This window comes from Doryrhamphus excisus, chromosome 23, assembly GCF_030265055.1.
Source record: "Doryrhamphus excisus isolate RoL2022-K1 chromosome 23, RoL_Dexc_1.0, whole genome shotgun sequence".
Classification (NCBI taxonomy): Eukaryota; Metazoa; Chordata; class Actinopteri; order Syngnathiformes; family Syngnathidae; genus Doryrhamphus; species Doryrhamphus excisus.
In genome coordinates, this window is record NC_080488.1 from 7,125,397 (window position 1) to 7,150,303 (window position 24,907).

At 39.4% G+C, this 24,907-nt stretch overlaps 1 protein-coding gene across 4 annotated transcripts in view; it reads left to right on the top strand.

The window, feature by feature from the left end:
- Positions 1-1,018: 1,018 nt before the first annotated feature.
- sh3rf2 (SH3 domain containing ring finger 2) overlaps positions 1,019-24,907 on the top strand; it is a 34,216-nt gene continuing 10,327 nt past the window's right edge. The window contains exons 1-6 of one of the 4 annotated variants that reach the window (XM_058063135.1): positions 1,019-1,037; positions 1,418-1,562; positions 1,843-2,236; positions 11,347-11,616; positions 15,414-15,509; positions 18,048-18,419. In XM_058063135.1, the coding sequence (XP_057919118.1) occupies positions 1,898-2,236; positions 11,347-11,616; positions 15,414-15,509; positions 18,048-18,419 (1,077 nt within the window). In that variant the 5' untranslated portion in view covers positions 1,019-1,037; positions 1,418-1,562; positions 1,843-1,897. The other 3 variants (XM_058063136.1, XM_058063134.1, XM_058063137.1) reach the window with 3 other exon arrangements.

Consider the following 24,907-nt stretch of genomic DNA (forward strand, 5'->3'; position numbering starts at 1 on the left):
TGGTTAGATTTGTTTGTCAGGTAGATCCTTAAAGACAGCAAAACGCTTCTCATGGAGGATCTTTGACTTGTACTTTGGCAGGATCTTTGACTAGAATGTTTCCTTAACAACTGGCAAAAACATAGTGCTTCTGTTTTTAGAACTTTATTCACATCTTAGTACATAATGGATACTCTGGTAATGGTAATGGTAATGGTAATGGTAATGGTAATAAAAAAAAATAATAATAAAATAAAAAAATAAAATAAAATAAAATAAAATAAAATTTTAAGGGGCGGCACGGTAGTCTAGTGGTTAGCGCGCAGACCTCACAGCTAGGAGACCAGGGTTCAATTCCACCCTCGGCCATTCTCCCTGTGCATGCATGGGTTTTCTCCGGGTACTCCGGTTTCCTCCCACATTCCAAAAAACATGCTTGGTTAATTGGCGACTCCAAATTGTCCATAGGTATGAATGTGAGTGAATGGTTGTTTGTCTATATGTGCCCTGTGATTGGCTGGCGACCAGTCCAGGGTGTGCCCTGCCTCTCGCCCGAAGACAGCTGGGATGGGCTCCAGCACCCCCCGCGACCCTCGTGAGGAAAGAGCAGTAGAAAATAAAAATAAAAATAAATACATGAATAAATAAATACTTAAATTATATTAGAAAGGCAGGAAGTGAACAAATGTAACAGTTACTGATTGTAAAAGTACCAGATGGAGGGGTAGGATTTAATAAGCTTTGCTTCTTCCTACTCCTTTTGGACATGTGGAACTGTGAACTGATTATGGGATGCATTCAATTGTAATCTGATGCATGTTCAAATGAAATAAAACCATTACCATTGCCATTAAGTAAACTTTTCAAGACATAGCATTGACAATATGTACAAAATACAAAAAATGACCCTCCTGCTATAGAATTTACAAAATATAGCCCCCGGGGAAAATATTTTAAAAGCATTTGTATATAGGATACTGCGGTTTGCAGGTGATGCAAAGAGGCTGCATGGTCAGTAAACGCACCAGCAGAGGGAGACCATGACATATGACAAGACTGTAAACACCGCTTATTTAAAATATATGTATATTTAACCATGCATCTGTGATGGAGTAAGTGCTCCTCTGTGGGCATATATTTTTAAAAAGTAATCATTATCCAGAATTGTTATCATACATCGTGTGTCTATTCTCTTGTACGGCTCGGAGAGAATGCGGAAATTAGGTAACATTAGCTAACATTAGCTTAAATAAATAAGTAAAGCGTCCTCTCCGCCTAATGACCCTCTTTGGCAAATGCTTAGCTCATTAAGGGTTAAAGTCGAAAGTGTGTGTATTATGTGGTGTAGTGAAATTCGATACAGTTTCCTGTTGAGTGCGACTCTTGCGAGCAGGGAGCTTTGTTACCTGTTGGTTTAAACCTTAGTTTCCACGCTCAGGTGCGTCCTGGTCGCCATTAGCCTCCGCTCAGTGTCACACACCGAACGCGAGGACGTCATGGAGGCGGCGGTGGCGGTGGTGGAGGAGAAGGAGAAGGACTCTTCCGTGTAGTCGGAGTTTGTTTGGCAACATGTAGTCGACCGTGTAAGTTGTGCATATTGTCAGTTTGCAATCAAAACGCTTATTTACGTGACGTTTCAAACGCCGCTTTCACTGTGAATGTCAGGTGAGCTGACATGTTGTGGCAGCGCGTGCAGGCATGTGCGCGTGTCACCTGTGTAAAAACCTTTTAGTTGCTTTTAAAGGTTATAAATCACGTAATTTGTGTCGTAGAAGATGTAAAACATGGCTCTTTTGACAGCTTTTCTCTTTTTCTACAAGTTTTTATTTTGTTTCCGCTGATATCCATCCCTTTATCTTGCAGTATGGTGGATTAAGGCATCAGAGGAGCTCCAGTCCCCAACACAGTAAAAAAAAAAATGGAGGACCTCTCCCTAACGGCCCTGTTGGAATGCCCCCAGTGTTTAGAGCGGCTGGATGTGACAGCCAAGGTGCTTCCCTGCCAGCACACTTTCTGTAAGGCCTGTTTACAGAGGCAGGAGGCGGCACACTCGCAGCTCCTCTGCCCGGAGTGCAGAGCCCCTGTCAGGGTGAGGACGGTGGAGGAGCTTCCTGAGAACATCCTGCTGGTGCGACTCCTGGAGGGACTACAGGGGTCAGCGGGGCAAGGCCGGAACACGCACTATGCCGTGCCCTATGCCAGGAGCAGCGGGAATGTCAGGGAGGGTCATTACAAAGAATATCAAGGCCACAAAGAGGTCAGTGTGCTTCTCTCTGCATCGGTGTTGTAAACAAGTATACTGCGTAGTTGGAAACCCTGACTTTGTTGCACCCACAAACTTGGTTATGGTTTTATTTCATATGAACATGCATCAGATTACAATTGAGTACATCACATAATAAGTTCACAGTTCCACATGTCCAAAAGGAGTAGGAAGAAGCAAAGCTTATTAAATCCTACCCCTCCATCTGGTACTTTTACAATCAGTAACTGTTACATTTGTTCACTTCCTGCTTTCCATAATACAGTTTAGGTTTTTTTTTTTTTTTAATAATGCACCTCGTACCGAAGTACGATGTGATATGACCATACAACAGGGGTCTCAAACTCAATTTACCTGGGGGCCACTGGAGCTAGGGTCTGGGCGAGACTGGGACGCATCAGGTTTTCCAAAAAAAAAAAAAAAAAACGCATTTATTAAAAACAAAAAAGTGAATAAACTTTGCTTTGGTTTCGATTTTCTACAAGAAAAGCTTTGATAAAACATTCCACTGTTCTCAAATATCTTACTTTTTATTTTTCTACAGAAAATAAGATGAAAAATAAATAAACAAATCTAGAATAAAGAAAATCAATCAATCAGTAATAAATGAATAAATGTAATAATAATAATAAAACAGCAAATAATAAAAACTTAAGAAACCACATATAGTTGGTGGGTAGACAAATGATTTTTTTCAGATTAAAATTAACAAAGCATTATTAGAGCCCTGTAGACATGACAAAACACAACTATAGTCACATTTATACTCTTTTTGTTTACAACATATTGCGCAACTGCAGGGTCTTGAGACACATGCTAACTCGCAAACTAGAGAGCTAGCGACCTAAACGGTAGCCTTCAAGTTATTTAACCTTTAACATGAACATAAATCAAACGTAATAATTTTTTCTGGGTACATGATACCATACAGCATCCATATCAAACTTGCGCGGGCCGCACTAACATTAAACTTTCACATCAAGGCGGGGGCCTCAAACTAGTGTCCTGGGGGCCACATTTGGCCTGCGGGCCGCATGTTTGAGACCCCTGCCATACAATAACATAATGGGTACCATAGTAAGTGTCAATATAGTGATATATATAGCACATCATGACTGGTTCAAGACTCTTCATCCTTGTATTTAGCAAACATCAACTGCTTGTATTGTTTCTTGAATTGGCTCATCGTTGTGCATTGTTTGAGGTCCTTACTCAATCCATTCCATAGTTTGATTCCACATACTGAAATGCTATGGCTTTTGAACGTAGTCCTAGCATATAAGTGTTTCAAATGTAGTTCTTCCCTGAGATCATATTTCTCCTCTCTTGTAGAGAAGTATTGGATGACATTTTTAGGTAATTGGTTGTTTTTAGCCTTATGCATTATTTTAGCTGTTTGAAAATGAACTACATCAGCAAGTTTAAGTATTTTCAGAAGTCATATTGTATATATTTAGTAGCATACATTTGTACGTCTCACCCCCCAACAGTTCATGGGGCTAGCCCCATTATTTGTAAATAAGTGATTAGAGTCTGAAAAATAATTCACACTGGGTGAAATATTTCAGCAGTGTAATGCACCTATAGTTTTACACAACACGCTTATGGGGGTCATCAGGCATTTTTTTTTCCCAGCAGTCTCAAATGTGGCATCAGTCACCTGACTTATTGTCTTTGGCACACCTCCTTTTGTGGCTCATAACAAGTTGTTGCATTCTGCAACAATACCTGACATGCTTTACAATTCTATACAAACCATTCGCTCAATAGTGACAAAATACAGTCTGAAAAACGGCCAAATTCTAAATTAACTCCGGCGACCAGTGTAGTCTTCCATAAAGTCCGAGTATGGATGGTGGCTTCAAACTCTCATTTTGATCACCACTAAGTGGCTATATTCACGTACAAGCCCGAGGAAATGTGTAAGGTTACGTGACGCATTCCAGTCAAAAGCGATCTGAACTATCAAATTATCTGTTTGAGGCAAATTGCTTCCTGAGTCTCAAGGATGAGGTTTCTTTAAACCAGTTTGTACAATGAGAACCTTTCCCTGACCTCTGACGCTGGCTGACTTGAAGACAGACTCAAAGTAATAATGGCAGGTGAGAAATGGTACATAGGACTGAGAACGCTTGACAAATTCCGAATCAACATTTACAAAATTATAAGCAACAATACCCCCTAATATTTAGAATAATGTCTCTGCGCTCTTAAAAAAATGTATGCCCATCATTCACAACCCTGATGTGAAACATGAACACTTTTTTCTGTGCATTCTAGAGCAGTGATTTTCAACCACTGTGCCGCGGCACACTTGTGTACCTTGAGAAACCGTCAGGTGTGCCGTGAGGAATTATCCAATATCACTTTTTATAATTAACATTTATTAATCATCATTTGCAAATATTATGTCAATAGCCATTATGTCAATAGTATACATGGACCCAAATATTCCAATTGCATTTGGTTTATTTGCTCAAACGGAAAGAATGGATGGAATATTCCTTTAACCAATCCGATTGAGGTATCTTGTACCCGCTCAAACGGAAAGTTGTCAGGGTGCGTTCTTCTTCGTGGGGTTTTTCTTCTTCTGTTGTTTATTGGCGGTTGGCAAGCAGCTTTCGTGTGCATTAGCGCTATCTGTGAAACAGAATCTAAACCCTTCTATACTTTATTCACAAGTGCAGTTTTATTAAAAAAAGAAAATCTATATAAAACATGTCCCGAGTTTAATTATAAAAGATTGAATTTGATCTTTTCCTGTTAAAATTTATCCCGGGTGCGTTCTTTCAGCACATGCTCAGATATGACGTAACACGCAGATCCAGACGTTCTTCAGTTTTAAAAATGGAGGCCAGCAATCGGCATTGGACTAAGCAAAGTTTGTTTTTGATTCAAACTAAATTTCAAGACTGGACAGACGAAAAACTGGCAATATGGAGTTATTCCAACGAGTGAAAGAATAACTTGGGGAAGTCGGTATCACGTGATGTTGATGTTTACGTTTTACTGTGTTTGTTTTTCACGGCGCATGTAGACAAGAGATTGGAATATTCCTTTCTATGGATACCATTGTTTCCCGAAAGGTCAATCGGAAAGAGAAAAACTGGTCATGTAAAAACGTGGCTACTGTGGAGTGTCTGTGGTGTAAAGACTGGCAGAGCAATGTAATATTGGTCCGTGTGGCAACACCTACCTTGTTCCTCCGATAGACTTATTGATGCACGTGTGAGGTCGTGGTGACATTTTGTAACATTTTTGGTTAGTGGTGTGCCACAGGATTTTAAAATGTAAAATCTTGATGTAAAAAACGTGCCGTGGCTCAAAAAAGGTTGAAAATCACTGTTCTAGAGCAAGGAAACAAGTTAATATAAGCTAGCTAACAATGGACGTCATGGGAAGTACCTATTTTGACGCTAAAATCCTCACATAAAAAATACAGAGTGTTTTTAAAGAGTGTTCCGTTTACATTTCAGACTTATATTAACCAAGCTATAGCGATATTATTTTAACGGCTAACATGAAAACTGTATTCATCTGGGGAACTAACAGAACGCATCACTCACAGACGGAAGAGTGGATACCGAGTTAACGAGATCAATTTCGCTACAAAGACTCAACAAGATGCTTGGTTGCAATTATTGACGCAAGTCGCGTAAGCTATACATAGGCGAGGACGTTTCAGTAATGTTTTAACTTGTCAAAATACGACAAAATACTTTAATTATTACATGCTATCATCAGTGTACGTTAGGGTGCATCAAATTTGAATGGGAAATTTTAAATTCATAATATCAATTTGGCTGGCATTCCATTTTTTTTCTAATGAACATAAAAATGTCTTTTGCAAAGTTTTGAGGAAATCCATTGAGATTTTGGGGTGCCACCTCACACATAAACTTTTTTAAAATTTCGTAAAATGTGCAATTTCTAGTCTAATTGCCAAAACGTTGACCTGGAAATGTTGAATACAATGAACTTCTTTACAGCATCATTTTCTATAGGGTTATCAAAGGGGGCCCAGACCAAAGACCAAGCTGTGACTGCTAGTCTGAAAGGAACCAGTTGTTAAAATAATAAATGGAAAAAAAAATAAATAAATAAAAATAAATGGACAAGTGTATATCAGATTATGTAGGACTACAGTACCACTCTCAATAAATGAGGCATCAGCAATACTGTCTACTCTATATTACTGTTGTTGACGTTATGCTTGCTCAGCTATTAGCTAACTGTCATTAGCAAACTGTAGCTAGCTAATGTTAGCTACAGTGGAGGCAATGAACACTAAATACCTATAAATATGACTACAAATCATTCAAATTACAAAGACAAAACCACAAATTTGCTAGTAATGTTATAGGAGTATAAATACCAACAAAAACAAAGATCACCTCAGAGTTCTTGAGCTGCAGTCTTTGCTGACCTCAAATCTCCATGGCGACCATTGAACTGTTCACCACTTTATTCCACAAAAACAGATGTATGGTGGCACCCCTAAATAATCATGTATGGAATAATATTTTGTATGTGTTGTTTCTACATATATTGGTACACTTTTAGTACACAGCCATATCAAAATTCAATAATTGTGTTTTTTGATGCACTCTAGTGTACATGTTAATGCATGATCACATTATGTATATAAAACCATAGAACATTGTTAGAGGGTTTTTTTAGAAGGCTTCATAGTCAAAATAGGTACGTCCTAATGACGTGTGTTGTTAGCTAGCTCATACCTAGTCATTGTTTCTTGTTGAAATACACAGAAAAGGGAAATAAATGTGTTCATGTTTCGCATAATTGTTTAATTTGATTGTTTAATGATGGGCCAAATTCCCCCAAAAGTGCAGTTCCCCTTTAAATGTGTTATATATTGTTGATAATTGGGGTGACGGAGCCTTCTCCATTGCTGCCCATTCACTCCATGCTTGCCCTGACCTTCCCAAAAACAACTAAAAACCCACCTGTTTAAATCTGTTTTTAATGTCTAACTTTTTATACCTGCCTGCTGTGCCCCGCCCCGCTTTTACTCATGTTTTAACTGTGTTTAACCCTCCTCTTGTGTTAGGGTCGGCACTGACCCGTTTTACATTTTAATGCATAAAAAGAATCACATAACATTTGTTTATTGCATTAAGGCTTTTTGACTTTGTCAGGAAACTCTATTTCAACAAAATAAAACCCCAAAAATAATTTTTGCTACATTTTAAAATGGTCTGGTTGAAATTATGACCACTGTATTGTTAGGGTTGGTTTCAACCCGGTTATAATAATATGACTATGAAGCAGGGGTCTCAAACTCGATTTACTTGGGGGCCACTGGAGGTAGGGTCTGGGCAAGGCTGGGCCGCATCAGGTTTTCAAAAAAAAAAAAAAAAAAAACGCATTTATTAAAAACAGAAAAATATACAAACTTTTTCAGTGCTTTGGTTCCGATTTTCTACAATAAAAGCTCTGATAAAACATTCCACTGTTCTCAAATATCTTAATTTTTATTTTTCTGCACAAAATAAGATGAAAAATAAATAAACAAATCAAGAATAAAGAAAATCAATCAATCAGTAATAAATAAATATAATAATAATAATAATAAAACAGCAAATAATAAAATCTCAAGAAACCACATATAGTTGGTGGGTAGACAAATTATTTTTTTTCAGATTAAAATTAACAAAGCATTATTAGAGCCCTGTAGACATGACAAAACACGACTATAGTCACATTTATACTCTTTTTATTTACAACATATTGCGCAACTGCAGGGTCTTGAGACACATGCTAACTCGCACACTAGAGAGCTAGCGACCTAAACGGTAGCCTTCAAGTTATTTCCTTTAAACTTAAATAGCCAAAAACTTACCACTTCCACACGGATAGGGAGGATAACTATTAACAGTTATTTAACCTTTAACATGAACATTAATCAAACGTAATTTTTTCTGGGTACATGATACCATACAGCATCCATCAAACTTGCACGGGCCGCACTAACATTAAACTTTCATATCAAGGCGGGGTCCTCAAACTAGTGTCCTGCGGGCCACATTTGGCCCGCGGGGCCGCGTGTTTGAGACCCCTGCTATAAAGCAATATTTTGAGCCCCAACTGAAATCATAAGTGTACAATTAGCCAACACAATGACAACCAGCTCCTCTTCTCATCATGTAAGCTTCAGGGGATTCTCATTTTGACCGCTTTTCCAGTATACCAGCAGAAAAACAAGGTCCAGACATGTGAGGTGAATTCACTCATTTGACTGATGGCTGATTTCACATTTACAATTTGGATCATGGAAAGAATGGCAAGAAGTACAGTGAACCAAGATCTGGACCTGTTCTGCTTTTTCATTTCACTTTATACTAAAGTTCTGTTGCTGAAAACAATCACTTTTTATACCTTTTCTTCACATTAATATATATGGGTCAAAATTCACCCCAACACCATAGATGTTTCTTTAGTGATTCATACTAAAATGAGAAAATAAATCAAACTCATTGATTTAAGAGATATGTTCTATAGCCCTCAGTAATAGCCAGGTAACAAAAGAACCTTCAACTTATGAATATGATTCTTTTGAGGTTCATTTGACCATTTTTGGAAATTAAAATGGAGGGGTATAGTGACAAAAAAAGGCCTACATGCCCACACCAAAAGTATGAAAACCAATATTTTCATGGATGAGGAAGCCTAAGAAGGTAACCAAGACATGACAAGCAAATTTGCCGGTTATTGTTTTTAGTGTATTTTATAGCTGATTTAATACATGGGTCAAAACTGACCCGTTAACATAAGAGGTGATACCAGAAAGCTAACACAAGAGGAAGGATAAACAAATGAATGTTGTATTTTAACGTATCTTTTACTCTGTTTACTTGTTTTTATTCAACTGTCTTTGAGTATTTTGAAAAGCGCTATACAAATAAAATGTATTATTATTATTATTAGGTCCTAAATAACACACCAGCAATGACAGATTTCGAAGCAGTGTGATTCAGCGTGTCATGCTTTGTCAATTTGTTCTTCATTGAGGTGCTGGGAAACACAAAGAACAGGCCTCCCGATTGTACAACATTTCAAGTGTACAGAGCGTTCAAAAGTTGAATTGTAAATCCTTAACTTCGGTTCAGTGAGAGTTCAAAAAGCTCAGACGAGTTCAGGGGGGGGGGGGGTTGCGGGTTTGTGATCATCGTGCTATTGTAGACAAGCTGCAGTTCAGTACTGTGTTACGTAACCTATTCTACTCTTCTTCTCAATCGAGCCCGGCATCACAAAATGTAATTTTAGTGTTGCTGATCCTAAAAATAACATCAACCTGGTGAACAAGCTGTGCCTGACAAAAAATAAAAGAAGCAAATGACGTTGAATTATTCTTTTTAAGTTGTGTTCAAATGCTGCAAAAAAAATGGTCCATCTGGAGCACAATTCATCTGCTGTGTTATTTTTTCAAAGTAAACGTTGCATGATTTCATTCATTTCACCTCCAGTAATTGTGCTTTTACAAAAATAACATTAGTCATAAAGCCTAATAATATAACACCTGTCAGTAAGATGCAGCGCAATTCATTTGATAGATTTTCATACACAAGCTTTTTAGATACACAATTTAATATCGAGTGGTTAGCGCGCAGACCTCAGAGATAGGAGACCAGGGTTCAATTCCATCCTCGGCCATTTATTTTCATAAAATTACATGACATTTTTTTCAGTTTCTGTTGTTATTTTTTCTGTTGTAAAAATTCTCATCAATACCAGGTGCTACTCTAATTGCAGACCTGCAGGTTTTGACCTGGCTCGTGTGCCGAGATAACTTTTCACTTCCTGGTTGTTATAGAGCATGGATTTCATGAGAGATGCATGCTGAGCTCTGGAAACCTCATATTACAAATATACAACATAAGGTGGCCAGAAATATTTCAGTATTGAACAAAGCAAAATTTGTTCTCAATCAGAAATCACTCCACACTCTTTATTGCTCTCTGATTCTACCATATCTTACTTATTGTGTGGAAATATGGGCTAATAACTATAAAAGCAATCTTCACTCGCTAAATGTACTGCAAAAAAGGTCAGTAAGGATAATTCATAATGCCGCCTACAGAGAACATACTAACTCCTTATTTCTAAAATCACAAATACTTCAACTTGCTGATATAGTTCATCTTCAAACAGCTAAAGTAATGCATAAAGCTAAAAATAACCAATTACCTAAAAATGTCATCCAATACTTCTCTACAAGAGAGGAGAAATATGATCTCAGGGAAGAACTACATTTGAAACACTTATATGCTAGGACTACGTTAAAAAACCATAGCATTTCAGTATGTGGAATCAAACTATGGAATGGATTGAGTAAGGACCTCAAACAATGCACAACGATGAGCCAATTCAAGAAACAATACAAGCAGTTGATGTTTGCTAAATACAAGGATGAAGAGTCTTGAACCAGTCATGATGTGCTATATATATCACTATATTGACACTTACTATGGTACCCATTATGTCATTGGATGGTCATATCACCTTGTACTTCGGTACTAGGTACATTATTAAAAAAAAAAAAAAAAACCTTAAACTGTATTATGGAAAGCAGGAAGTGAACAAATGTAACAGTTACTGATTGTAAAAGTACCAGATGGAGGGGTAGGATTTAATAAGCTTTGCTTCTTCCTACTCCTTTTGGACATGTGGAACTGTGAACTGATTATGGGATGCACTCAATTGTAATCTGATGCATGTTCAAATGAAATAAAACCATTACCATTACCATTATAAAATGCACTTCTGCCACCTTGTGGTTGTTCTTTTCAGCTTAAAACCGCATCAAACATGATCTCTTCCATTGTGGAGATGCGTCATCACCTCTTTGAGAGTGAATGAGTTAAGACTGAATGTGAAAGTCTTCTAGGTTCAATGTGCTCTTTAAATATTTATGTTTGATGAATGCAGGTTGCAGCTTGTTATTGCAAGAGTTTTGGACAAAATAATTAGATGCATCTTTCACCTTCTGGAACTGCAAGATATTTGGCCCTCAAGGGTCTCTGTATGATGTTAGTCCATGACAGCTCAACTTAATTCATACATGAACATCTTCTGCACCACAGGTTTCTGTGAGCCCTTCAATGCGCAGCCAACAAGGAGATTCACCGGGAGAGCTGGTCCTCACACCCGCTAATGGCGTCACACTGAAACACCGAACCAACGGGGACTGGCACTATCGATACATCGGTGACAGTGGAGGCACATCCAGCAGCCAGATGCCTCAAGGCCTTCTGGCCCCCCAGCAGTCACTGGCTCTATGCCGAGCACTGTGTGACTTTAGTCCCAGCGAGATGAACGTGGAGAACAGCGATTACTGTCTCAGCTTCCGCAAGGTACCTCTATCCATTCATCATAAAAAATGCAGACTAGGGTAATAATGTCAGATGAGCCTTTGTCCTCAACACTCTCACCTATGTTAACCAGAGAATGACTAACATGATGCCAGTTGGTCCGTTTGTGGCAGGGCTGAAATGCAGTGGAAATGGCGTTTTTGGAATTAAGTTCATTTTCATAACTTAGCAATTTGTTTCCATTGAAATTATTTAAATTATTTGTACAAATTACTGTTTACGCTGTACATTGTTCATATTTCATGTCATCTATTTATTGTCCACATTATTATTATTATTATTATTTATTATTATACGGGAGCCAGGCAACGACATTTTGTTGGCAATTTCACTGCTGTGTTATTGTGCAATAAAGAAAGTCTATCTATCTATCTATCCTATCTATCCTATCTATCCTATCTATCCTATCTATCCTATCTATCCTATCTATCCTATCTATCCTATCTATCCTATCCATCCATCCATCCATCCCATCCCATCCCATCCAATCCAATCCATCCGGAGTATACTGTATGCAAATTGATATCATAAAAACTGAGACAGCAGTCTATGGAAATTCATATTTCTGTCATTGTCAAAACCTTTGGCCGTCACTGTATCAGTGTTTCTCAATTATTTTCTGTCATGGCCCCCTTAAGGGGCAGAATTTTTTTTTGTACCCCTCGCCAATTGAAATACTTGAGAAACTGATAACACTTAAAAAAAATATATATATTTATTACATTTAATCTTACAGACTAATCATTAAACTGAAACCAGGAAAATGCAACAGAATGGAGAGCATACAAGCGTATTCAAGAATCAGGACTATTCATTCATTCATTCATTCATTTTCTACCATGAGGGTCGCGGGGGAGCTGGAGCCTATCCCAGCTGTCTTTGGGCGAGAGGCGGGGTACACCCTGGACTGGTGGCCAGCCAATCACAGGGCACATATAGACAAACAACCATTCACACTCACATTCATTCCTATGGATAATTTGGAGTCGCCAATTAACCTAGCATGTTTTTGGAATGTGGGAGGAAACCGGAGTACCCGGAGAAAACCCACGCATGCACGGGGAAACATGCAAACTCCACACAGAGATGGCCAAGGGTGGAATTGAACCCTGGTCTCCTAGCTGTGAGGTCTAACCACTCGACCACTCGACTTGGTAGGTCTGCATTGAAATGAAAGCCTCTCGCGACTCCCCTGTCGCCCTCCCAGGAGGGCTGTCCCACTATTTGAGAAGCACTGCTGTAGACTATCCACTGAAAACGACTCAATGCCTTAAATAGTAGGCGAGACAAGTGAGTAGCAAACATAGTCTGGGGCTGTATGAGTGCTGTTGGCATTGGTGAGCTGTGGTTCATTGTCGGGAAACTCACAAAATTCCAAAATTTACTGTGAAAGTAATGGAGTGGCCATGTTTGCCTCTAGAGTTGAACCCAATTGAGCACTTGTGGTGCATCCCTAAGCGGAAGGTAGGTTGAGGTGCGCAAGTTTTCTAACATCCACACGCCCCACCAGTGATATCAGGAGTGGAAGACTAGAAGAGCATTCCATGAGAATTCCATGGCAAAGAGGATTAAGACAGTGCTGGTGCTCACACGATATATTGGCACAGTTTAAACGTAGTGTATACTCACTTGTGTTGCCAGATGTCTAGACAATAATTGCTGTGTGTTGAGTCATTATCAGTGCATAGTAAGTCTATGTGGTTCTAATATTGCTCACTCACTCTATTTTTCAGCAGTATTGTGGTCACTAGGTGGCAGTAATGTATTTAAAAAGTCATGAACGGCTTTTCTATGCTCTAATTACAAAAATATAATCCCACTTCACGGAAATTCACATATCGGCAGTCAGGTCTGGAAGCAATTAACTGCAATAAATAAACTTTACTGCTATACACTGCGCTCTAAAGTTGGTAATGGTAATGGTTTTATTTCATTTGAACATGCATCAGATTACAATTGAATGCATCACATAATCAGCTCACAGTTCCACATGTCCAAAATTTTTTTATTTTTTATTTTTTATTTTTTATTTTTTATTTTTTATTTTTTATTTTTTATTTTTTATTTTTTATTTTTTATTTTTTATTTTTTATTTTTTATTTTTTATTTTTTATTTTTTATTTTTTATTTTTTATTTTTTATTTTTTATTTTTTATTTTTTATTTAATAATGCACCTCGTACCAAAGTACGAGGTGATATGACCATACAAAGCACAGAAAGCTCTCAAGATCAGGGGTCTCAAACACGTGGCAGGACACTAGTTTGAGGCCCCGCCTTGATATGAAAGTTTAATGTTAGTGCGGCCCGCGCAAGTTTGATATGGATGCTGTATGGTATCATGTACTCAGAAAAAATTATTACGTTTGATTAATGTTCATGTTAAAGGTTAAATAACTGTTAATAGTTATCCTCCCTATCCGTGTGGAAGTGGTAAGTTTTTGGCTATTTAAGTTTAAAGGAAATAACTTGAAGGCTACCGTTTAGGTCGCTAGCTCTCTAGTTTGCGAGTTAGCATGTGTCTCAAGACCCTGCAGTTGCGCAATATGTTGTAAATAAAAAGAGTATAAATGTGACTATAGTCGTGTTTTGTCATGTCTACAGGGCTCTAATAATGCTTTGTTCATTTTAATCTGAAAAAAATAATTTGTCTACCCACCAACTATATGTGGTTTCTTAAGTTTTTATTATTTGCCGTTTTATTATTATTATATTTATTTATTACTGATTGATTGATTGATTTTCTTTATTCTTGATTTGTTTATTTATTTTTCATTTTATTTTGTGTAGAAAAATTAAAATTAAGATATTTGAGAACAGTGGAATGTTTTATCAGAGCTTTTATTGTAGAAAATCGGAACCAAAGCACTGAAAAAGTTTGTATATTTTTCCGTTTTTAATAAATGCGTTTTTTTTTGGGGGGGGGGGGGGGGGGGGGGAAACCTGATGTGGCCCAGGCTTGCCCAAACCCTAGCTCCAGTGGCACCCAGGTAAATTGAGTTTGAGACCCCAGGCATAATGGGTACCATAGTAAGTGTCAATATAGTGATATATATATATAGCACATCATGACTGGTTCAAGACAAGTTCAAGTCAAAAGTTCTAACCTAAGATGGAATCAAATGGTTTCTGAAACGTTAGGACTGTTGTCACTTTTGGGATACTGTAGTTGGTGGTATTATTATTATTATTATTATTTTTTTTTAATTAACCAGCATGACGGCGACAAGCGAGTTCTCCCATCATGGCCGCCACAGTGTATTGTAATTTGTCCTTCAGTTTAAGTACCTGATACAAACATTGCAATGTCCTTTTCAAAACACTAAATTAGCTTTCTGGCTGACTCTTTTCTCAGCAGGTGTTTGGTGTCTCTTTTGGGCTATTCTACCTTGCAAAGTATGTGCTGTTGCTAGTGGTGCTAATACATTATAGTCATGGTCAGGGAGGGGAGGGAGGGTGCTGTTTTACAGCATTCATTGACCCTGAAGGATTTTTAAGGGAGTTATATAAGGACCTCGGTGTTTGTATGCGCTCCATGAAAGCACACTTGAGGCTTGCCGTGCTTTCTTTTTTGTTTGTTTTTAATGGAGATGTTTTTTTTATAGTGAGGCTGGTTACAGAAAGGGCCGGGGCCTTGCACAAGCGACACAGGGAAGGGGAGGGGGTTGATGCCTCATGAGTGGCCGCCGTCTAATGGGAGCATAAAGCCCTGACCCGTTGTGTCATCACTGTTTTGGTGCCTCCCTTTTTAAGTTTTCCTGCATGTTTTTGTGGTCTGCAGGGAGACATTCTCACTGTCATCAAACGTGTGGATGATCACTGGATTGAAGCCAAACTGGGCGATAAAAGTGGAATTTGTCCTCTGCAGTTTACTGAGGTGAGTTTCTGCTCATCGTCTCTGGATGTGATTCATTCCCGGAGCACTTCCAGGTTCCTTCGTCTCCTTCCACTCAAATGTTTTGATTCATCCCTAAGTGTCACTCCTTGGCTACAAAGTGCTGAGGATAGGGGAGCTCATCTTTTTGAAGCCCTGCCGTGTGTGCAGCCGCTCATTAGCGAGCCACTATGTGGCTTAGTCAGGTTTGCAACACTTGCTTAGCGAGCTGACTGTCATTTGTTTTCCTTTGAGCTCCCTGACTTGACGCTGGGACACTTTTGTAATGGTTTTATTTCATTTGAACATGCATCAGATTACAATTGAGTGCATCCCATAATCAGTTCACAGTTCCACATGTCCAAAAGGAGTAGGAAGAAGCAAAGCTTATTAAATCCTACCCCTCCATCTGGTACTTTTACTATCAGTAACTGTTACATTTGTTCACTTCCTGCTTTCTTAATATAATTTAAGTTTTTTTTATTTTTTTTATTTTTAATTGAATTAATTTTTATTTGTATCTATATTATATATATGTTAATTATTATTTAATTTATTTATTTTCTATTATTTTATTTATTGATTGATGTTTTTTAGGTGATTTGAGGTTATTTTACAAGGTGATATGACCATCCAATGACATAATGGGTACCATAGTAAGTGTCAATATAGTGATATATATAGCACATCATGACTGGTTCAAGACTCTTCATCCTTGTATTTAGCAAACATCAACTGCTTGTATTGTTTCTTGAATTGGCTCATCGTTGTGCATTGTTTGAGGTCCTTACTCAATCCATTCCATAGTTTGATTCCACAGGGGTCTCAAACTCAATTTACTTGGGGGCCACTGGAGCTAGGGTCTGGGCGAGACTGGGCCGCATCAGGTTTTCCAAAAAAAACCCCAAAAAAACGCATTTATTAAAAACAGAAAAATGAATAAACTTTGCTTTGGTTTCGATTTTATACAAGAAAAGCTCTGATAAAACATTCCATTGTTCTCAAATATCTTACTTTTTATTTTTCTACACAAAATAAGATGAAAAATAAATAAACAAATCCAGAATAAAGAAAATCAATCAGTAATAAATAAATATAATAATAATAATAAAACGGCAAATAAAAACTTAAGAAACTACATATAGTTGGTGGGTAGACAAATTATTTTTTTCAGATTAATATTAACAAAGCATTATTAGAGCCCTGTAGACATGACAAAACACGACTATAGTCACATTTATACTCTTTTTATTTACAACATATTGCGCAACTGCAGGGTCTTGAGACACATGCTAACTTGCAAACTAGAGAGCTAGCGACCTAAATGGTAGCCTTCAAGTTATTTCCTTTAAACTTAAATAGCCAAAAACTTACCACTTCCACACGGATAGGGAGGATAACTATTAACAGTTATTTAACCTTTAACATGAACATTAATCAAACGTAATAATTTTTTTCTGGGTACATGATACCATACAGCATCCATATCAAACTTGCGCACTAACACTTTCATATCAAGGCGGGGGCCTCAAACTAGTGTCCTAGGGGGCCGCGTGTTTGAGACCCCTGATATAGAGAGCTTTCTGTGCGGGTTGTCAGAAAGTTGTCAGGGTGCGTTCTTTCATGAATTATCCTTACTGACCTTTTTTGCAGTACATTTAGGGAGTGAAGATTGCTTTTATAGTTATTAGCCCATATTTCCACACAATAAGTAAGATATGGTAGAACCAGAGAGCAATAAAGAGTGTGGAGTGATTTCTGATTGAGAACAAATTTTGCTTTGTTCGATTCTGAAATATTTCTGGCCACCTTATGTTGTATATTTGTAATATGAGGTTTCCAGCTCATATTTTAATCTATTGTGATTCCCAGAAATGTATTTTTGTTCACTCTTTCAATGTCCACATCGTCTATTTGTATTTGCTGGTACGTGTCCTTTCTGCTTCATGTGGTGGGCTTCACATGTTGGCGTCTGAGTTTCCTCACTTGTCGACTGTTTTATCTCCCATCTTTCCTCATTGACTTTCCCAAGCACTTCCCCTCCCCTTGTCTTGTCGTCTCTCCTCCTTACTCCACCGTGTCTTTTCTCCTCAAGCTCCGCCTCAGCAGTCCTCCAGTCTTTTTTTTACCTCTGGACTCTTTCATCCTCCTCTTCCCGCTCCTCCTTGTGCCGTGCAGCCAGGCGTGAAGACGCAGTAATGCTTTCTCTGCTCGGATGGCATAACAGCACATCACCGTGGTGAGTGAAAGCATTAACCCTGCCATGCCTGTCTGTTAACGCTCTATATTTCACCTTGCCTCCCACTCGTCTCTCACCGCCGCTCCATCCTTCCAGGCTTACTGGCTGCTACTCAGCCTCCCGCCCGCCCGTCCAACAAGTTGGAGTGGGTGAGTGGAGCGGATGAGCGGCCGTAGTTAGACACCCGCTTCACTGCTCGGTACTCAGCATGTCAGGTGTTAGTGACAGGTTAGACTTTTGAGAGGCTCTCCTTGTTTAATGATGGGCTGCAAGGACCTGACATCTGCATCTGTCTTTTCCAGCTAAACTCTGTAGCCGCTAAACTCCTGGAGGGAAAGAATCCGAGAGGGAGTGATTCGGCGGAATATCATCATCGGACCGGAAGCAGGGGCAAAGAAAAGGCCCCAGAGGCATCCAACAGGACCGCCAACCATCGCACCACGCACGTTCCTGCAAAGACGGCCCCCTTAAACTCTCACAAACAGCCGAGACCAAGCAGCGGCAACTTTTCCCACTCGGTCACAGGAGAGACGAGCGTCAGCGGTTTTAACCTCCAGCGACAGTCGCACCGCTCGTCCGTGCGGCCCCCCGCCCGCGGACACGCTCATCCCTCAAGAGTTAATTCTCAGCGAGTTCGACGGCACTCCGACGGCCCGCACAGGCACCTGTTACCGGTGAGTCATCATACCTCGAGATCTCATTCTTCGTTTTACTCTTTTGCAGTTTCTAAGCTTGATTTTGTTGTCGTGAAAAACATGTGGCCGTCTGAGTCATGTTGTTCTCATGGATTCAGGGTGGGGGCCATTACAGTCAGGCTAAAGGAATGAAAACAGACAGAGGGGTGTTAACCTCAACGTGATTAAGTGTCCTTACTAAGACAAAACACATGTGGAAATGGCCGAGAAATGAAAAGTGCTCGGTTAAAACATGGAGGGCTGAAGGTGAGCTGACTGAAACTTCAAAGCTTTGTAATCAAAAGTCCTGTAATCAAAAGTTTCTACCGCTTATCCTCACAAGGGTCGCGGGGGGGCTGGAGCCTATCCCATCTGTCTTCAGACAGGACCCTGGACTGGTGGCTGGACAGCCAATCACAGGGCACATATACACAAACAACCATTCACACTCACATTCATACCGATGGACAATTTGGAGTCGCTAATTAACCTAGCATGTTTTTGGAATGTGGGAGGAAACTGGAGTACCCGGAGAAAACCCACGCATGCACGGGGAGAACATGCAAACTCCACACAGAGATGGCCGAGGGTGGAATTGAACCCTGGTCTCCTCGCTGTGAGGTCTGGGCGCTAACCACTCGACCGCCGTGCAGCTTGGCAACACAACTGAGCACAAAAATACAGTTTTTAAATGAAACCTTTTATTATGGAGGGGAGGAGGGAAGAAAACACAACTTAACTAAGATTAATTGACATCCATAAGCCAGGAAAAGTCATTTAAAAAATGGGATAAAGCCATTTAAAGCTTTGGGGCTCCAGCAAACCACAGTGAGAGCCATTATCTACAAATGGCAAAAACATGGAACAGCGGTGAACCTTCCCAGGAGTGTCCGGCCAACCAAAATGACGCAAAGAGCGCAGAGGCGACTCATCCAAGAGGTTACAAAAGACCCCACAACAACAACATCCAAAGAACTGCAGGCCTCACTTGCCCCCCCAAAAAATCTGAAGTAATTTTCTCCGGGTACTCCGGTTTCCTCCCACATTCCAAAAACATGCTAGGTTAATTGGCGACTCCAAATTGTCCATAGGTATGAATGTGAGTGTGAATGGTTGTTTGTCTATATGTGCCCTGTGATTGGCTGGCCACCGGTCCAGGGTGTACCCCGCCTCTCGCCCAAAGACAGCTGGGATAGGCTCCAGCACCCCCGCGACCCTCGTGAGGAAAAGCGGTAGAAAATGAATGAATGAATTAATGATATGTAAATGTTACACTTAGGGGGGGAAAAGTGGGCTAATAAATTGACAATAAAATCATAAATACTGCGGATTTCAGAAAACAACAGATGGAATGATACAGCACTCTAGAAGAAGCAATGAAGTCTGTAAAATTAAATAATAAAAAGAAAATTCCAAAAATTGTTACAACTATAATGATGAAAATGGTAATATTAATGATGATTATAATAATGGTGATAATAATAAAAATAATAATGGTAATAATGATAAAGATTATAAAAAATAAAAATAAAAATGAGGACAAAAATGAGGACAAAAATGAGGACAATAATGATGATGATAATAATGATGATAATAATGATAAATAAATAAATAAATAAAAATAAATATTAAATAAAAATAATTAGAAAAATAAAAAAAATAAAATAAAAATAATCAAAAATAAAAATAATATAAAAATAGAATAAAAATAAAAATAATAAAAAAATAATAAAAAATAAAAACAATACAAATAATAATAATTCTAATGCACTCTAATGTCTTATATATTTGCCCAAATATATAAAAAAAAAAAACATTTCCTTTGATTCGGTAAAAGTTTTGCCCCGCTGCCCTGCAATTATACATGTCACAGCATAAAATCCCACACCTCATGCAGGTCTGAAAGTGAGCTCCAAAATAGGGGAGATAATGACGGTATTAAAAAAATGTGTGTGGGGGGGGGGGGGGGGGTGAGCGAATAACAACAAGATTTGAGAGCTGCGTAAAGGCAAGAAAGTACGAAGATGAGGACAAATAAGAGATACTGTGGATTCAGCGTGTAGGAGGATCGGAGAGTCCCTCAGTGTGTCTGCTTATCTCTCTCATGCTGATGATGATGAGTCACTGGTGAAATTTGTTATATAACAGGACCCCCCCCCCCTTCACCCCACCCCCACCCTACATTGCTTTAAAACTCCTTCCTCTTGACTAAGCAGGTACCATTCACTTGCACATCAACGGGCCAAGTAATAGCAGACAGACCTTGCCTTCTTAAAGGAGAAGGATGGGGGCGGGGGGGTTCCTTCCCAAAACATGATGCTACCGATGCACACCCCCATCACCGAGGAGTCTCTTGCTAACTCGATGTGCTTAATCTAAAAGACACAATACAAGAGACGGCTTTTATGTTAAGTTCATAATTTTTGCTTAAAGTATCATATAAGCATACAGCGTTCATACTATTTTCAGCTCATCATTAGCCACGTTTACATGAGATTTTCCTCTTTCCCAATGGAATCTTTCCGAATGATGTACCAGAAAACAGTGTAAACATGGAAAGGAATATTCCAATCACCGCTATAATCAAACGGAATAGTCAATGGGGCATGCGCAGTAAAACGTAAACAATATCACGTGATTCATCGAAGAAGGCGGACGAGAGTGTGATTACCACAGTTGTTGAGCCAGTTGCGACGCTTTTTTCAGTTTGTATCAAAAACGAACTTTCCGCCGTAGTCCAGTGATGACCGCTCGCCGCCATTTTCAAAACCTGACAGACGTCTGCGTGTTACGTCACAGCTGAGCCATGCACTGAAAGAACTCACCATGACAACTTTCCGATTGAGCGAGTACAAGATACCTCAATCGGATTGGAGAAAGGAATATTCCAACTCCTGTGAATCCGATTATATATTCATTCGGATTGGCACTTTTCTTTCGGAATGGTTAGATTCTTTCTGTTTGAGCAAATAACCCGAATGGAATTGGAATATTTGGGTCCATGTAAACGTGGCTATTGTTACAAACCAATATTCATCTGTAGTCTCGTCCAAAAGGCTAAGACAAGTTTAAAACAGGAAAAAAAAATGACCACACTCGGGAGAGATGCTCTTCATTGGGCAGCCTCGCTCCTCCAACTCCTTCAGTGTCCTCGGGACATTTCACATCGTTATTAATAAGCTAGCCTGTCTGTTTTCTCTTGCATTAAATCCTGATGAAATCAGATAATATTCCTAACATGTACCTTTTTGAGCTTTTACTCACTCTTCAATAAGTGACCTTGATCCGTGTGGGAGGCTATGAAAATGGAAGCCTATCCCTAAAGATTACATAACACGGCTTAGACTTGAACTGAGGTTTGTAAATGGACATTTCAGCACATTTCCTACTCCATAAATTCATGATTACAAATTGTGCAAACACGGATTCATCAGACAGACTTGTTTTTTTTCCCTCTTCAAATCCAGAGTAACAACAATAATTGGTGCCAGTTCGCGCTAGTGTCGCCAATAAAGTGCCAAGTGGCGTGCAGTGGCTCCAACTGGCTCGCGGTGGCTCGTAATGGCGGCAAAAATTCAGTTTGGTAGCAAGAAAATTTCAAAATGTTTAGAATTTTCGCCCTGCCACTCGGGTCTGGGTGAGACTGGGCCGCATCAGGTTTTCCCAAAAAAATTTATTAAAAACAAAAAAAATTTAAAAACTTCGCTTTGGTTTTGATTTTCTACAATAAAAGCTCTAATAAAACATTACACTATTCTCAAATATCTTAATTTTTATTTTCCTACACAAAATAAGATGAAAAATAAATAAACAAATCAAGAATAAAGAAAATCAATCAATCAGTTATAAATAAGTAAATATAATAATAATAATAAAACGGCAAATAATAAAAACTTAAGAAACCACATATAGTTGGTGGGTAAACAAATTATTTTTTTCAGATTAAAATGAACAAAGCATTATTAGAGCCCTGTAGACATGACAAAACACGACTATAGTCACATTTATAATCTTTTTATTTACAACATATTGCCCAACTGCAGGGTCTTGAGACAAGAGAAGGTGCCTAGTGGTGTGCAGTGGCTCCAACTGGCTCGTGGTGGCCCGTAACGGTGGCAAAAATTCAGTTTGGTAGCAAGAAAATTTCAAAATGTTTAGAATTTTCGCTCCGCCATTTGCAACAAGCAATCGGTGCCACTAAGTGGAACCAAATGTTGCAAACAATCCACCTATTGGAATCTCCATGGCGCGCTCCAAGTTGGGCCACTGGACTGGCCCCAGTTGGTGCCAGTGGCTCGCTGTGGTTCATTGTCCGCTTCCAGAACCCAAGTTGGTTTAAGCTAGAGTTCACTAACAGATGGTCGGACATTTTCCTTCAGGATTCTTTGCTAGACTGTAGAATTCTAGAATTACTATCCTGGCGCAACAAGACAGCTCCAGACCATCACACTACCACCACCGTATTTTACTGTTGGTATGATGTTCTTTTTTTGAAGCGCGCTGTTAACTTTATGCCAGAAGTGATGGGACACACACTTTCCAAAAGAAAAATTACTTCAGATTTTTTGGGGGGGCAAGTGAGGCCTGCAGTTCTTTGGATGTTGTTGTTGTGGGGTCTTTTGTGACCTCTTGGATGAGTCGCCTCTGCGCTCTTTGCGTCATTTTGGTTGGCCGGACACTCCTGGGAAGGTTCACCGCTGTTCCATGTTTTTGCCATTTGTAGATAATGTCTCTCACTGTGGTTTGCTGGAGCCCCAAAGCTTTAAATGGCTTTATCCCATTTTTTAAATCACCTTTCCTGGCTTATGGATGTCAATTAATCTTAGTTAAGTTGTGTTTTGGCGGGGGGGGGGACTTTTCCTCCTCCCCTCTATAAGAAAAGGTTTCATTTAAAAACTGTATTTTTGTGCTCAGTTGTATTTCCATTGACTAATGTTTACACGCGGCGGCATGGTGGTCGAGTGGTTAGCGCGCAGACCTCACAGCTAGGAGACCAGGGTTCAATTCCACCCTCGACCATCTCTGTGTGGAGTTTGCATGTTCTCTCCGTCATATTCACATCTAGAGGGCTCTAATCCTGTAAAAAATGTATGTTGAAGATCATAAACACATTTTCCATGATCTAACTACTGAAATATCATATATATTATAAATTACTCAATTCCACCCTCAGCCATCTCTGTGTGGAGTTTGCATGTTCTCCCCGTGCATGCGTGGGTTTTCTCCGGGTACTCCGGTTTCCTCCCACATTCCAAAAACATGCTAGGTTAATTGGCGACTCCAAATTGTCCATAGTTATAAATGTGAGTGTGAATGGTTGTTTGCCTATATGTGCCCTGTGATTGGCTGGCCACCAGTCCAGGGTGGCCTCTCGCCCGAAGACAGCTGGGATAGGCTCCAGCACCCCCGCGACCATCGTGAGGAAAAAGCAGTAGAAAATGAATGAATGAATGAATAATGTTTACATTTGGTTGATGATCTGAAACATACTTTTTCACACCACTGTAAGTGCATGATTAAACATCTTCCTGCCCACACAACAGCATTTGCATTCGGTGCGTCATTTGGCTCATGCATACTGCTGACGGGATCGTAACCTCTAAAAAAAAAAAAAAAAAAGTCCATCAGGAAGGGGGCAAACACTTTCTATAGCTATTTGTTCATTTAAGGCACACAGAACAATGAATAACTTCATGCTGTTACCTTTTCTCTGCATTGTACCGACTGTGGCTGTTCACATGAGGCGTTTAAGTGCCTTATGTACATCTCAGTTTTTCTTGTTAATGTGGTCAAGGTTTTTTGTTGTTTTGTTCTGTTTTTTTTTTTAATTCCTGTAGCGGCACGGCGGTCGAGTGGTTAGCGCGCAGACCTCACACCTAGGAGACCAGGGTTCAATTCCACCCTCGACCATCTCTGTGTGGAGTTTGCATGTTCTCCCCGTGCATGCGTGGGTTTTCTCCGGGTACTCCGGTTTCCTCCCACATTCCAAAAACATGCTAGGTTAATTGGCGACTCCAAATTGTCCATAGGTATGAATGTGAGTGTGAATGGTTGTTTGTCTATATGTGTCCTGTGATTGGCAGGGTGTTTGCCTGAAGACAGCTGGGATAGGCTCCAGCATGCCTGCAACGCTCATGAGGATAAGTGGTACAGAAAATTAATGAATGAATAATCACAATTTACAAATGTATTAATTATGATTAATCACCCTGTGTAACTATGTCAGCCACTGTAATTAATTACTGCAATGCTGCGATTGGCTGCCAACCAGTCCAGGGTGTACCCCGCCTCTTGCCCAAAGTCAGCTGGGATAGGCTCCAGCACCCCTGCGACCCTCTTGGAGATAAGCGGTAGAAAATGAATGAATGAATATTATTATTATTATATATTGCAATACTGCGATTGGCTGCCAACCAGTCCTGGGTGTACCCTGCTAAGTCAGCTGGGATAGGCTCCATCATACCCCCACAACCCTATATATTATATTA